The sequence below is a fragment of the Scyliorhinus canicula genome, chromosome 6 (genome assembly GCF_902713615.1).
Source record: "Scyliorhinus canicula chromosome 6, sScyCan1.1, whole genome shotgun sequence".
Taxonomy (NCBI): domain Eukaryota; kingdom Metazoa; phylum Chordata; class Chondrichthyes; order Carcharhiniformes; family Scyliorhinidae; genus Scyliorhinus; species Scyliorhinus canicula.
The window spans coordinates 17,047,030-17,061,854 of record NC_052151.1 but is presented as its reverse complement, the minus strand read 5'-3'; the positions used below and the strand labels follow the sequence as shown (position 1 = coordinate 17,061,854).

General features: G+C 52.9%; 1 protein-coding gene and 1 non-coding gene across 4 annotated transcripts in view; both read right to left on the bottom strand.

Moving 5' to 3' along the window:
• Positions 1-14,825, bottom strand: part of LOC119967009 (CSC1-like protein 1) — a 132,180-nt gene that overhangs the window by 43,796 nt on the left and 73,559 nt on the right. For all 3 annotated transcript variants that reach the window (XM_038798999.1, XM_038798998.1, XM_038799000.1), the window contains exons 10-12: positions 13,876-13,956; positions 7,767-7,890; positions 326-459 (exon numbers count right to left, since the gene is read on the bottom strand). In XM_038798999.1, coding sequence (XP_038654927.1) covers positions 326-459; positions 7,767-7,890; positions 13,876-13,956 — 339 coding nt within the window. The remainder of the gene's footprint in view (positions 1-325; positions 460-7,766; positions 7,891-13,875; positions 13,957-14,825) is intronic.
• LOC119968104 lies at positions 957-1,150 on the bottom strand. Its single transcript, XR_005461125.1, has one exon. It is a non-coding gene; the product is annotated as a U2 spliceosomal RNA (small nuclear RNA).

Sequence of the window (14,825 nt, the reverse complement as noted above, 5' to 3'; positions counted from 1 at the left end):
GAACTCTACCATCTAGAAGGACAAGATCAGCAGATGCATGTGAACACCACCACCTACAAGTCCCCCTCCAAGGCATACACCATCCTGACTTGGAAATATATCGCCATAGCATACCTACTCCACATCAATTGCAGCGGTTCAAGAAGATGGCTCTCCACCACCTTCTCAAGGGAGATCTAGGATGAGCAACAAAAATGTGGATGTGGATCCTAGACAAAGCGTGGACCTGTGGGTTGAATGGCCTGTTTCTGTGCTGTGGAAAACTGCTTTAGGAAAAATCAAACGGCTAATTGCTGACTTTCTCCCGCTCAAGCCCCAGACTTACAGGGAGGCCATGTCTTCATCCTGGAAGGTAACGAAGGCGAGTCCAAGTGATTTCCTGTCTATAATCGCCTTCTCCTGGGTGTATTCATTCAGAATCTCATTCTCCAGCTCAGTGTAATATTCCAAAGCATCCACCTGTCGGAAAAGAACAAGTTTTCTCAGGTGTTGCCAACCAAGAAGAATTCTTAGACATGTACTAAAAAAGATAGATTTGGCAGCACGGTGGCCTAGTGGTTAGCACAGCTGCCTCACGGCGCTGAGGTCCCAGGTTCGATCCCGGCTCTGGGTCACTGTCCGTGTGGAGTTTGCACATTCTCCCCGTGTTTGCGTGGGTTTCGCCCCCACAACCCAAAGATGTGCAGAGTAGGTGGATTGGCCACTCTAAATTGCCCCTTAATTGGAAAAAATAATTGGGTAATCTAAATTTTTTTTTAAAAGATAGATTTGATCCAGTAATGCCTGTCAGTTGAAGTAATATTCCAGGGTATTTTGAAAATAATTTTTTTTTAATTCGTTCATGGGGCGACATGGGATGTGGGCATCGCTGGTTGGGCCAAAATTTATGGCTTGTCCTTGAGGGCATTTAAGAGCTGGAGCCAGACCAGGTCATAATAATAATCTCTTTTTAATATTACTTTTTCTGAGTTACAAAGCCAGGGCTCAGAGTGTGATCAGGGGCGAACCCCTAATCCAGCTCCTTGCCTGCTCCAAAAACCAATTCAAATTGAATCCAATTCATGGTCCCCACAAGACAGACATCCCAGATCTGAGCCGAAAGGCAAAGCAGATACTACACTTGATCTTAGCCAAAAGGCCGAGAAGCAATAATAATAATAATCTTTAGTGTAACAAGTAGGCTTACATTGACACTGCAGTGAAGTTACTGTGAAAAGCCCCTAGTCTCCACATTCCGGCGCCTGTTCGGGTCACAGAGGGAGAATTCAAAATGTCCAAATTACCGAACAGCACGTCTTCCGGGACTTGTGGGAGGAAACCAGAGCACCCAGAGGAAACCCACGCAGACACGGGGAGAACGTGCAGACTCTGCCCAGACAGTGACCCAGCGGGGAATCGAACCAGGGACCCTGGAGCTGTGAAGCAACCGTGCTACCCACTGTGCTACCATGCTGTCCTTCCCTAAAGGACGTTAATCAACCACTTGGGTTTTTATGATGATCAACATTGGTTTCAAGGGACTTCCGGTGGCGGCTATGAAGGACTAAACTGCACATTTGGTGGCTCCCGCTCGGGTCGGACTTTTGGACCTTTTCCCCTGATTTTTCACCAACCTTGATTTGAAAAACCGATGACAGAGGCAATTGTGTTCTGGATTCCCACTTCGGTGCATGGAGAGGAGGACTAGAAGTGCTCGTAAAGGCAGAAACAGACTGCGGATGGCGGATGACCGGAGTCCTGGTTTGTCGACCCAGCGGTCAATGGAGCAGCTGATGCAAGTTATCCAGGAGGGCTTCGCCAAGCAGAAGCAGGAATCCTTGGACCCGATTAAAGAGGCAATTGCACGGCTGGAGCTTAGATTGGACGTACAAGATCGGCAATCCAGAAAGTAGAGAAGGCGCTGGCTGAGCAGGAGGAACATCAAACTGTGGTGGAGGTGGGGATGCTGAGAGACCAGCACAAAAGTTCCTGGAGAAGGTGGAGGACCTAGAGAATAGATTCCGCAGGCAGAACCTGAGAATCGTTGGGCTCCCGGAGGGGTCCGAAGGAGTGGACGCTGGGGCATACATATCGGCATGTTCGAGAAGTTCCTGGGGGATGGGACGTTCTCCCGACCCTTGGAGGTGGACAGGGCTCAGAGCGCTTGCGAGGAAGCCGCGAGTGGGGGGGAGACACACACACACACACACACACACACACACACCCCCGAGGGCAATGGTGGTGAGATTCCACAGGGACAAGGAGCGTATTTTACAGTGGGCCAGGCAGATACAGAGTTGTAAATGGGAGAACAGTATTCTGCGGATCTATCAGGATCTGAATGCGGAGGTGGCCAGGAGAAGATCGGGGTTAAATCAGATAAAGTCGACCCTTTTTAAGAAAAAGGTGAAGTTTGGACTGCTGTATCCAGCCCGTCTCTGGGTCACGTATGAGGAGCAACATTTTTATTTCGAGTCGCCTGAGGACGCGCTGGACTTCGCGAAAAGGAAAGGACTGGTGGCGGACTGAGAACTTTTGAACTTTGCTGCAACGTTCATGTTTTTAAAAGTTTCTCATTTTTTGTTCTGTGGACAGTATTTGTAATACCTTCTGTATTGATTTTGGGCCAGTTGCAGAGCTGTGTGAGTTAAAGTTTACATTTGCACTGTTGGGGGATGGAAGTGTGTTTGTTAGATACTGGATCTCTTGCCTGATCTTTTCTTTCTTTAGCGTCTTTTTTTCTGTCGGGCAATTGTGTTGGGATTGTTTGTCATCTGCCGGCTCTGGATCACTGTCCGTGCGGAGTTTGCACATTCTCCCCGTGTCTGCGTGGGTTTCGCCCCCACAACCCAACCACAACCCAAAGATGTGCAGAGTAGGTGGATTGGCCACGCTAAATTGCCCCTTAATTGGAAAAAATTATTTGGTAATCTAAACTTGAAAAAAAAAATGTGTTTGTCATCTGAATATGTGTGTATGAGGGGGGGGGGGGGGGGGGGGACAATAGGTGGGAGAATGTCTGCCGCCTGGGGTGGGAACCACCAATCTAGCTGAGCGGGCTAGCTCACAGAAGCGCAGTGGGGGGGGGGGGGTGCAGAATTTCGGCTTATCAAAGGGGTCGATTTACATTGTGCTGTTACTGGGGGGGGGGGAAGGGGGGGAAAATGTTCTGCTGACGAGGGAAGGACTGTTGCTGAGGGACAGAGAGGAGGTCGGGGGCGGAGGCTGCCTGGGGATGGGCCAGTGGAGTCACGGGGCGTGGGCTGGAGACTGGCCCAAGAAAGGTGATGGCTGATGGGCGAATGGGGGGGGGGTGCGATGAGACCCCCAACTAGGCTGATCGCCTGGAATGTAAGAGGGCTCAATGGGTCAGTCAAGAGGGCACCCGTGTTCGCGCATTTGAGAGGACTGAAGGCGGATGTGGTAATGCTGCAGGAGGCGCAACTTAGAGTAACTGACCAGATTAGATTAAAGAAAGGTTGGGTCGGACCGGTTTTTCACTCGAGACTGGACTCGAAGACTAGAGGGGTTGGGATCCTGATCAATAAGCGGGTGGTGGATCCATGGAGATTTGGGCAGCCGAGAGTGAAGGAATTCTCCTTCTACTCACACATGCATAAAGTGTACTCCCGGATTGTTTTCTTTATTCGGAGCAGGGCTTTACTGACGGGGTGGTGGACACGGGGTATTCGGCGATCACAATCTCGGATCATGCCCTGCACAGGGTTGACCTACAGGTTAGCAAGGTGAGTAGCCAGTGCCTGCACTGGAGGCTGGACTTGGGACTTTTAGCTGACGAGGAGGTGTGCGGGCGGCTGAAGAAATGTATTTAGAACTACCTGGAAGTCAACAACACGGGGGAAGTTTCGGCAGTGGTGGTCTGAGAGGCATTGAAGGAGGTGGTTAGAGGGGAGCTAATCTCGATACAGGCCCACAGGGAGAAGATAGACAGAGCAGAGACGGACCGACTGTTAAAAGAAATATTGCAGGTCGATTGGAAGTACGTGGAGACCCCAGAGGCAGGGCTTTTAAGGGAATGGCGGAGGCTACAGGCGGAGTTTGGCTTGTTAACTACAGGGAGGGTGGTAGAGCAACTGAGGAAGTGAGGGGGGTGATCTATGAGCATGGGGAGAAGGCCAGCAGGATGCTTGCACAGCAGCTTAGAAAGAGGGAGGCCGCCAGGGAGAGGGGGACAGTAAGGGATGGGACGGGAGCCTGATTGGAGACTCAGCAGGGGTGAATAAGGCATTTAGGGATTTCTACAGTAGGCTGTATGGGTCGGAACCCCTTTCTGGGCCGGAGGGGATGAGGCACTTCTTGGAGGGTCTGAATTTCCCAAAGGTGGACGGGGAGTTGGTAGAAGGGCTGGGATCCCCGATCGGGTTGGAAGAGAAAGTCGAAGGTCTGAAGGCCATGCAGTCGGGTAAAGCACCGAGGCCGGGCGGGTACCCAGTGGAGTTCTATAAAAAGTTCTCTGGGATATTGAGGCCGTTGTTGATGAGGACATTCAATGAGAAAAGGGAAAGAGGGTTCCTACCCCTGACGATGTACAGGCCACAATTTCACTGATCCTGAAGCGGGACAAGGACCCAGAGCTGTGTGGGTCCTACAGGCCGATATCCCTATTGAATGTGGACGCTAAACAAGGTTTTGTCCTCTAGGATTGAGTTCCGGACATTATTGGGGAGGACCAGACGGGGTTAGTTAAAGGAAGGCTGTTGGTGGTCAATGTAAGAAGGTTGCTAAATGCGATCATGATGCCCCCAAAAGGTAGGGAGGTGGAGGTAGTGATCGTAATGGACGCAGAGCAGGCTTTTGATCGGTTAGAATGGGATTATCTGTGGGAGGTACTGGGACGGTTCGGATTTTGGGCGGGGCTTTATTGACTGGGTCAGGTTGCTGTATCAGGCGAGCGTACAGACGAATAGGCCAACATCGGACTATTTTAGACTGCACCGGGGGACGAGATAGGGATGCCCCCTGCCCCCTCTAGCCATAGAGCCATTGGCAATTTGCGCTGAGAGCCTCAAGGGGCTGGAAGGGGCTGATCCGGGGGGGGGGGGGGGGGGGGGGTGGGGGGGGGGGGGGGGAGCACAGAGTCTCGCTTTACGCAGACGATCTGCTTCTGTATGTGTCGGACCCAGTGGAGGGGATGGAAGAAATCATGAGAATTCTGGGGGAATTTGGCCGGTTTTCGGGGTATAAATATGGGGAAAAGTGAGGGGCCAGGAGAGGCGACTGGGGGAACTGCAGTTTAGAGTGGTAGAGGGAAGCTTTAGGTATCTAGGCATCCAGGTGGTGCGGGAATGGGAACGGCTGCACAAGCTAAATCTGGCCTGACTAGTAGACCAAATGAAGGACGACTTTCGAAGGTGGGACGCGCTCCCGTTGTCACTGGCTGGGAGGGTGCAGACAGTGAAAATGATGGTATCAAATTCAGGTATCTGCAGGTGTGGGACTTCCTACGTAGACAGGTGTCAACCTTCCCACTCCTACCGCTAAGGGGGATTCAGGACAGGGTAGCTTCCAGAGGGTGGGTAGGAGAAGGGAGGGCCTCTGACATTTACTTTTTTTAAAATTTAGAATACCCAATTCATTTTTTTCCAATTAAGGGGCAATTTGGCGTGTCCAATCTACCTAGCTTGCACATTTTTTGAGTTGTGGGGGTGAAACTCACGCAAACATGGGGAGAATGTGCAAACTCCGCACGGACAGTGACCCAGAGCCGGGATCAAACCTGGGACTCGACGCCGTGAGGCAGCAGTGCTAACCACTGTGCCACCGTGCTGCCCTGTCTCTGACATTTACAAGGAACTTAAGGGGTCAGAGGAGACGCAGACCGAGGAGCTGAAGTGCATGTGGGAGGAGGAGCTGGGAGGAGAGATAGAGGATGGTCTATGGGCAGACGTGTTGAGTCGAGTCAATTCAAGGTCGTTCATCGGGCTCACATGACAGTGGTCCGGATGAGCAGATTCTTTGGGGTGGAAGACAGGTGTGCAAAATGTGCGGGAGGACCAGCGAACCATGTCCACATGTTCTGGGCATGTCCGAAGCTTAGGGGATTTTGGCAGGGGTTTGCAGATGTCATGTCCACGGTGTTAAAAACAAGGGTGGCGCTGAGTCCAGAGGTGGCGATTTTCGGGGTGTCGGAAGACCCGGGAATCCAGGAGGAGAAAGAGGCAGACGTTCTGGCCTTTGCTTCCCTGGTAGCCCGGAGACAGATACTATTAGCTTGGAGGGACTCAAAGCCCCCGAAGCCGGAGACCTGGCTATCGGACATGGCTAGCTTTCTCTGTCTGGAGAAAATCAAGTTCGCCCTGAGAGGGTCACTGTTAGGGTTCACCCGGAGGTGGCAACCGTTCATCAACTTCTTCACGGAAAATTAATCGTCAGCGGAGGGAGGGGGGTGTTAGTTTAGCTTAGAGTAGGGGGTTAATAAAGGTGGGACCTGTAAGAGAGGGAGACGGCTTATACACTATGTTTATAGTTTCATGTTGTTGTTGTTGTCAAACTTTTAATTTCAGATTGAATTCAAATTTCACCTTCTGCAGTGGTGGGATTTGAACCCAGGGCATTATTCTGGATCTCTGGATTGCTAGTCCAGTGACAATGCCACTACGCCACTGCCTCCCTGTATTTATCCGCTAGTCTACGTTTGGAGATTATAGCAGAACTTAGTCAGCCCACACCAAGCCAGCCAAAATTCCACCTCCCATACATGTTGAAGGAGAGACTCTGGAATATGTTGAGCACTTCCCAAACCTTGGAAGTCACCTCTATGAAGAAGTCGTTTGTGGAGGAGATCCAATACTGGACCAGCTCAAACTTCTACAAATTACAGTGAGTGTTTGAGAACAAAGACTTTGCAAGTCACCAGAAATACGAATGCACAGAGCTGCTGTTGTCACCATGTTCCTGTACTGCAGTGAGATGTACATTGTACACATGCACAGGAGAAATTCCGCAGCAATGCCTCCACCGTGTCCTCTGGACTTAATGAAAGGACCATCAAACAAACGCCTGTGGCCATCTTGAAACCAGCTCCACAAACATTCAGGCAAATCTTCTGCACGTCTGTCAGATTAGGTAAGGATGGCAGATTCCCTTGGCCAAAGACCATTTGTAAACCAGATGGATTTTCCTGATAATCAACAATAGCTTCATGGCCAATATTACCGAGACTGGCTTTATCCAAATTTTTATTCATTGACTTTCATCCCATCAGCTGCCCTGGTGTGATCGACGGATAAAAGGAGAGGCGGAGTATCCTCCATCTGGGATACTGCCCTCCGCTGGGAGCCTCCCCTCTGCCCGGGTACCTGCCCTCTGCCCAGGAGACTGCCCTTTGCCCAGGAGACTGCCCTCCGCCCTCCCACCCGGGTACCCGCCCTCCCGCCCGGGTACCCGCCCTCCGCCTGGGTACCCGCCCTCCGCCCGGGTACCCGCCCTCCGCCCGGGTACCCGCCCTCCGCCCGGGTACCCGCCCTCCGCCCGGGTACCCGCCCTCCGCCCGGGTACCCGCCCTCCGCCCGGGTACCCGCCCTCCGCCCGGGTACCCGCCCTCCGCCCGGGTCCCCGCCCTCCGCCCGGGTACCCGCCCTCCGCCCGGGTACCCGCCCTCCGCCCGGGTACCCGCCCTCCGCCCGGGTACCTGCCCTCCGCCCGGGTACCTGCCCTCCGCCCGGGTACCTGCCCTCCGCCCTGGGTACCTGCCCTCCGCCCGGGAACCTGCCCTCCCCCCCCCGGGTACCTGCCTGCTGCCACACTCCATTGGTATGATTCCTCACCTGCTCACATCCTTTGAAGCTGCAGCAGCAAAACTGGCCACAAAGCTTTGTGTTGATGGAAACTCTTTCCCCTTCACTCTCCAGCAGGTTTGTGTAGTACCTCCGACCGCGCTGGGCCTTCTTCCTGCAGGGTACAACATCACATCACAGAGGGTCAGACTTCCTGCAGGGTACAACACCACATCACAGAGGGTCAGACTTCCTGCAGGGTACAACACCACATTACAGAGGGTCAGACTTCCTGCCGGGTACAACATCACATCACAGAGGGTCAGACTTCCTGCAGGGTACAACACCACATCACAGAGGGTCAGACTTCCTGCCGGGTACAACACCACATCACAGAGGGTCAGACTTCCTGCAGGGTACAACACCACATCACACAGGGTCAGACTTCCTGCCGGGTACAACACCACATCACACAGGGTCAGACTTCCTGCAGGGTACAACACCACATCACAGAGGGTCAGACTTCCTGCCGGGTACAACACCACATCTCAGAGGGTCAGACTTCCTGTAGGACCATCAGGTCTCACAGGCTTCCTGTTTCCTTCCTCCTGCTCCTCCATCCCAGCCAGGTATTGCCGGTGTCTCTGGGAATTAAAGATTAATCTCCGGGATACTGCTGCGACCAAACTCAGGAGAAAAATCACTAGGATGTTAAAAAGCAAATGTGTGGTCGAATGTGTTAGTTCCAAAATCTATTGGGGTGGCCAAGAGCTATCTAATCAGAGCCTTACTTCCCAGTTGGTTTGGCTGTGATTGTCTCCGTGAGTGCGGACATGTGGTGGGGGTGTGGTTGGGGCCGTGGGGGGGCACAAAGTGATTGGAGCAGAGACACTGCGTGTTTAAATCTCGAACATATACAACTTGGGTTGGCAACTCTCCCCACACCTTAGTGTCCACAAATCTGAACCTCAGACCAGGCAGTACCGCGGGGCAAGTCATTCAATTGATCTCAAACCCAATAATCAGGTAGCATTACCTCACATGCCAACACAGAAAGCAGAATCTACCTGACCCCCCCTCCCCAGGTAGGAGGCAGGGCCAGGAGGAAACTCGGGATTTGGCATATCGACTAACCCAGTGCATTCCAACCTCTGAGTAACCTTGCTAGATGTGGGGTCAGCACAGCCGATTGCCAGGCACAATAAGCAGCCAATTAGGACCATTGAGGGGACAATTGGGATGTGGTCATGGTGCCATTGCTCTTTCTGACAACAGACTGACTTTCTGCAATCAGACTGGAGCGCTCTGTCCCAGTACCGTCTCCTCCTGACGTCAGCGCTCTGTCCCAGTACCGTCTCCTCCTGACGTCAGCGCGCTGTCCCAGTACCGTCTCCTCCTGACGTCAGCGCTCTGTCCCAGTACCGTCTCCTCCTGACGTCAGCGCTCTGTCCCAGTACCGTCTCCTCCTGACGTCAGCGCTCTGTCCCAGTACCGTCTCCTCCTGACGTCAGCACGCTGTCCCAGTACCGTCTCCTATTGACGTCAGCGCGCTGTCCCAGTACCGTCTCCTCCTGACGTCAGCGCGCTGTCCCAGTACCGTCTCCTCCTGATGTCAGCGCTCTGTCCCAGTACCGTCTCCTCCTGACGTCAGCGCGCTGTCCCAGTACCGTCTCCTCCTGACGTCAGCGCTCTGTCCCAGTACCGTCTCCTCCTGACGTCAGCGCGCTGTCCCAGTACCGTCTCCTCCTGACGTCAGCGCTCTGTCCCAGTACCGTCTCCTCCTGACGTGAGCGCCCTGTCCCAGTACCGTCTCCTCCTGACGTCAGCGCGCTGTCCCAGTACCGTCTCCTCCTGACGTCTGCGCTCTGTCCCAGTACCGTCTCCTCCTGACGTCAGCGCGCTGTCCCAGTACCGTCTCCTCCTGACGTCAGCGCTCTGTCCCAGTACCGTCTCCTCCTGACGTCAGCGCTCTGTCCCAGTACCGTCTCCTCCTGACATCAGCGCTCTGTCCCAGTGCGGTCTCCTCCTGACGTCAGCGCTCTGTCCCAGTACCGTCTCCTCCTGACGTCAGCGCGCTGTCCCAGTACCGTCTCCTCCTGACGTCAGCGCTCTGTCCCAGTACCGTCTCCTCCTGACGTCAGCGCTCTGTCCCAGTACCGTCTCCTCCTGACATCAGCGCTCTGTCCCAGTACCCTCTCCTCCTGACGTCAGCGCGCTGTCCCAGTCCCGTCTCCTCCTGACGTCAGCGCTCTGTCCCAGTACCGTCTCCTCCTGACGTCAGCGCTCTGTCCCAGTACCGTCTCCTCCTGACGTCAGCGCGCTGTCCCAGTACCGTCTCCTCCTGACGTCAGCGCTCTGTCCCAGTACCGTCTCCTCCTGACGTCAGCGCGCTGTCCCAGTACCGTCTCCTCCTGACGTCAGCGCGCTGTCCCAGTACCGTCTCCTCCTGACGTCAGCGCGCTGTCCCAGTACCGTCTCCTCCTGACGTCAGCGCTCTGTCCCAGTACCGTCTCCTCCTGACGTCAGCGCTCTGTCCCAGTACCGTCTCCTCCTGACGTCAGCGCTCTGTCCCAGTACCGTCTCCTCCTGACATCAGCGCTCTGTCCCAGTACCGTCTCCTCCTGACGTCAGCGCTCTGTCCCAGTACCGTCTCCTCCTGACATCAACGCGCTGTCCCAGTACCGTCTCCTCCTGACGTCAGCGCGCTGTCCCAGTACCGTCTCCTCCTGACGTTAGCGCTCTGTCCCAGTACCGTCTCCTCCTGACGTCAGCGCGCTGTCCCAGCACCGTCTCCTCCTGACGTCAGCACACTGTCCCAGTACCGTCTCCTCCTGACGTCAGCGTGCTGTCCCAGTACCGTCTCCTCCTGACGTCAGCACGCTGTCCCAGTACCGTCTCCTCCTGACATGTGTGCTTTGGCCACAAAATCCTACAGGAGAGATTCCTCCATTTTGAAGCTCTCAGCAACAGGATTGTGTGAAGAACTGAAGATGGATTATTTTGTAATAGGCATAGTGGGCCAGAGACACAAACAGGCCAGGATCTCACAACTGAATCTGCTGGAGAGAGCTTCACAGGAGAGTCCGTGGCCGGACAAAGCAGTGTCGGGGTGAGCTCCAGGGCCTCTGATGAACAACCCATTAAGAAGATGCTGAAATCAGAAACAAAGCTGTCTAAAGATAAATTTTGAAGGTATGGATTTATAAATTGTGCCAATGCAAATCAGGTTGCAATGCCCATGTGCATTATGGGCAGGGTACTTGCAAATGAAAGATTAAACTCTCAAAACTTCAAAAGGCAAGTTCGAGGTCAAACCTCTTGATTTTTTTCCAAAGGATGCAGCGAGAACCTAAATCATCAGCTGTAGTCCTTCACAGAAATGTAACGTTGAATGACAAAGCAAGTGAAATGGTGAGGACCACACAGGCTCACCTGCAGGCAAGCGATAAGTCAGTTGCGAAGTTCAGGCAATGTGGACCACAAAGGTCGGCCGGCGTGGGTCGCGAAGGTCGGCCGGCGTGGGTCGCGAAGGTCGGCCGGCGTGGGTCGGGAAGGTCGGCCGGCGTGGGCCACGAAGGCCGGCCGGCGTGGGCCACGAAGGCCGGCCGGCGTGGGCCACGAAGGTCGGCCGGCGTGGGTCGGGAAGGTCGGCCGGCGTGGGCCACGAAGGCCGGCTGGCTAACGTAGGTCCCAAAAATGGTTCCCGGGCCAAATGTTTTGAAAAACACTGGCCGGAATTGGGCCTGTCCGCCCGGCGAGCAGTGAATCCCATTGGCCGTGGCTCACCTGTGGTGTTCTTGTGATGGGCGGAGTGCAAGAATCCAGCCCTCTGTCTTAAACTTTCTGATAGCCAACCAACAGTTTCTCCTTATTAACTCTTCTATATTTTGAACACCTTTATTACATCATCCTTAACTTTCTGAGGAGATCAACACAAATATCTGCTCTCTCTATCTGTAGGAAAGTTAAACACTGCTTGCTGCAATGGGCATAATTTCTACTTTAATAGAAACAGAAAATGCTGGATGTGGTGGTATGGATATGAGCACTGCCATTGGTGCAGAGCACTGGCTTCCCATTGGCTCTGGCTGGTCATGTGCCTCTCGTCCGATTGGTTGGGACTTAGTCATGTCCCAAGGCAGGGTATAAATACCCAGAGTTCCCGGCGGTCGGTCATTCTCTGTAGTCGACCGCCGGGCTAATAACTAGCTGATTAAAGCCACAGTTCGGATCCTAAATGTGTCCTGAGTCGAATTGATGGTACATCACTGGATAAACTCCGTCGAAGGGGCGGCACAGTGGTTAGCACTGCTGCCTCACAACGCCAGGGACCCGGCCTGTATTCCGGCCTTGGGTCACTGTCTGTGGGGAGTTTTTAAAAAAAATTTAAAGTACCCAATTATTTTTTCCAATTAAGGGGCAATTTAGCGTGGCCAATCCACCTATCCTACACATCTTCGGGTTGTGGGGGTGAAACCCACGCAGACACGGGGAGAATGTGCAAACTCCACACGGACAGTGACCCTGAGCCGGGATTCGAACCCAGGTCCTCAGCGCTGTAGGCAGCAATGCTAACCACTGTGCCACCGTGCTGCCCTGTCTGTGTGGAGTTAGCACTTTCTCCCCGTGTCTGCGTGGGTTTCCCCCGGGTGCTCCAGTTTCCTACCACAGGTTAGGTGGACCGGCCATGATAAATTGTCCCTTAGTGTCCAAAAAAGATGTTTAGGTTAGATTAGGGGGTTGTTAGGATGGGGCGGGGGATGAAGCTTGGATGGAGTGCTCTTTCAGGGGGTCAGTGCAGACACGATGGGCCGAATGGCCTCCTTCTGCACTGTCGGGATTCAATGAGCCTGTAAGGGTCAATGGTCTCAGACATGAGCTCTGTTTCGCTCTCCAGAGATGCTGCCAGACCTGCTGGGTTTGCCCAGCATTTTCTGTTTTTATTTCACAATTTCTCTTTTCTTCCTCCTCCCACTCTTTCTTCCAGATGCAGAGCATTTTGAGCGTGGCGCATGTTTCTTCCCACAGACAACACCCCACCGGCACGTGGTTAACTGGCCTGCCAGCCAATCAGAGACAGGCTGTTGTTGAATCTGCAGCTCGCTCCGTTATTCACTTCAGGATGCATTGACGTGAGACACTTACGGCCCATAAAGGGACAAGCACACACTCTCACATTCTTTACTGTGTGGTTTGACAGTCTGGTCCGAACAACATCTGCTGACTCGTGCTCCATTAGCACGTCAAGCAATCTGGAACTGTTGATTGCTCCTGGCTCGCGGCCTAAAACTGATGGTCAATCCAATTCGCAGTTTCCCTGGCCAAACACAGCTAAACGGGAGAGCAGCTGGAGCGATGTGACAGCCATTGACCTCTCTCACCTGAACGAGGAACACGCCTCCATTTTAACAGATGACTCATTACACACTAATGAATAAGCACCATTATATCAATTATAGATACAAAGGCAGAATGTGCTAGTGCCTCGGGATCACGGCAGTTATGAAAAAGGGGAACTTCATCCTGTGGGCTGGTTTAGCACATTGGGCTAAACAGCGGGCTTGTAAAGCAGACCGAGGCCAGCAGCTTGGTTCAATTCCCGTATCAGCCTCCCCGAACAGGCGCCGGAATGTGGCGACTAGGGGCTTTTCACAGTAACTTCATTTGAAGCCTACTTGTGACAATAAGCGATTTTCATTTCTGACATGCAGCCTGACATTTCCAAGCAACTTCTTGATCTCAAGAATTGACGAGCAGTTATCATTAACTATACTCTCATTAGGGCAGCACGGTGGCCTAGTGGTTAGCACAACCGCCTCACGGCGCTGAGGTCCCAGGTTCGATCCCGGCTCTGGGTCACTGTCCGTGTGGAGTTTGCACATTCTCCCCGTGTCTGCGCGGGTTTCGCCCCCGCAACCCAAAAATGTGCAGAGTAGGTGGATTGGCCACGCTAAATTGCCCCTTAATTGGAAAAAATAATTGGCTAATCTAAATTTTAAAAAAAAACTTTTAAAAAGCCAGGCTTAAAGGATGGTGCGGCTAGACCATTACAGTACAGCGCTGCTCAGGAGGACCATGAGAAATCCACCAGTGCTGTAAAATCTGTCAAACCAACAAAGGCTTGCGTCAATAACACGTTCTTCCAGTTTATGCTTCTTACCACTCCGTATTCAGTTCCACCAGTTTTGCCACTTCGTGACAGAGCTGGACTTCCAGGACAGTGCACGTAGGGTAGGCTTCCCTGGGAATGGGGGAGAAAGAGTATAGCTTAGAACGCAGTGTGTGGAAGGAGGTACAGTTCACTTACTGGAGAGTCCACATACAGTCATAGAGAGAGACATAGCGTTTTGACAGCACGGAAAGAAGCTCTTCGGCCCATCATCGCCATGCTAGCCTTCAAGTACCTAACTACTCTCCTCCTATTTTCCAGGATTGGCCTGCAACCTTGTGCTCATCTATATGTGGTGAGGGTTCCTGCCTATCCCACCCTTTCAGGCAGTTAGTTCCAGATTCCAACCACCTTCTCGGTGAAAAAGCTTTTCCTCACTTCACTTGACTCCCTTAACTTGATGCCCCCTGGCTATTGACCCTCAGGGGAGATTCCTTCCTATCCATCTATCTATGCCCCTCAATTTTATACACCTCAATCAGGTCCCCCCCCCTCAGCTTCTCCTGTTCCAAGGAAAACAATCCCAGCCTATCCACTCTCCCGTGATAGCTGAATATGGAGGGAAGGCCGGAACAGGCTATTGAGTTGGATGATCAGCCATGATCGTGATGAATGACAGAGCAGGCTCAAAGGGTCAAATGGCCTCCTCCTACTCATATTTACCTCGTTTCAAGCGTTTGTTTCCTGTCACTGAGCCAATTTTAGATCCAACCTGCCTCCTTCCCCCGAGGTCACACGTTTCTGGCCATATAGGACCTTGTTAAATGCCTTACTGAAATCCATGTAGACAACATCCACTACTCTACCCTCATCGATCCTCCTGGTTACTGCCTCATAACAATTCTATTCATTTAGTAAGGCACTATCCTCTCCTAACAAAACCATTTTGACTATCTCTGATCAACCTGTGCCTTTGTAACAATTCACCCTGTGTGATGAAT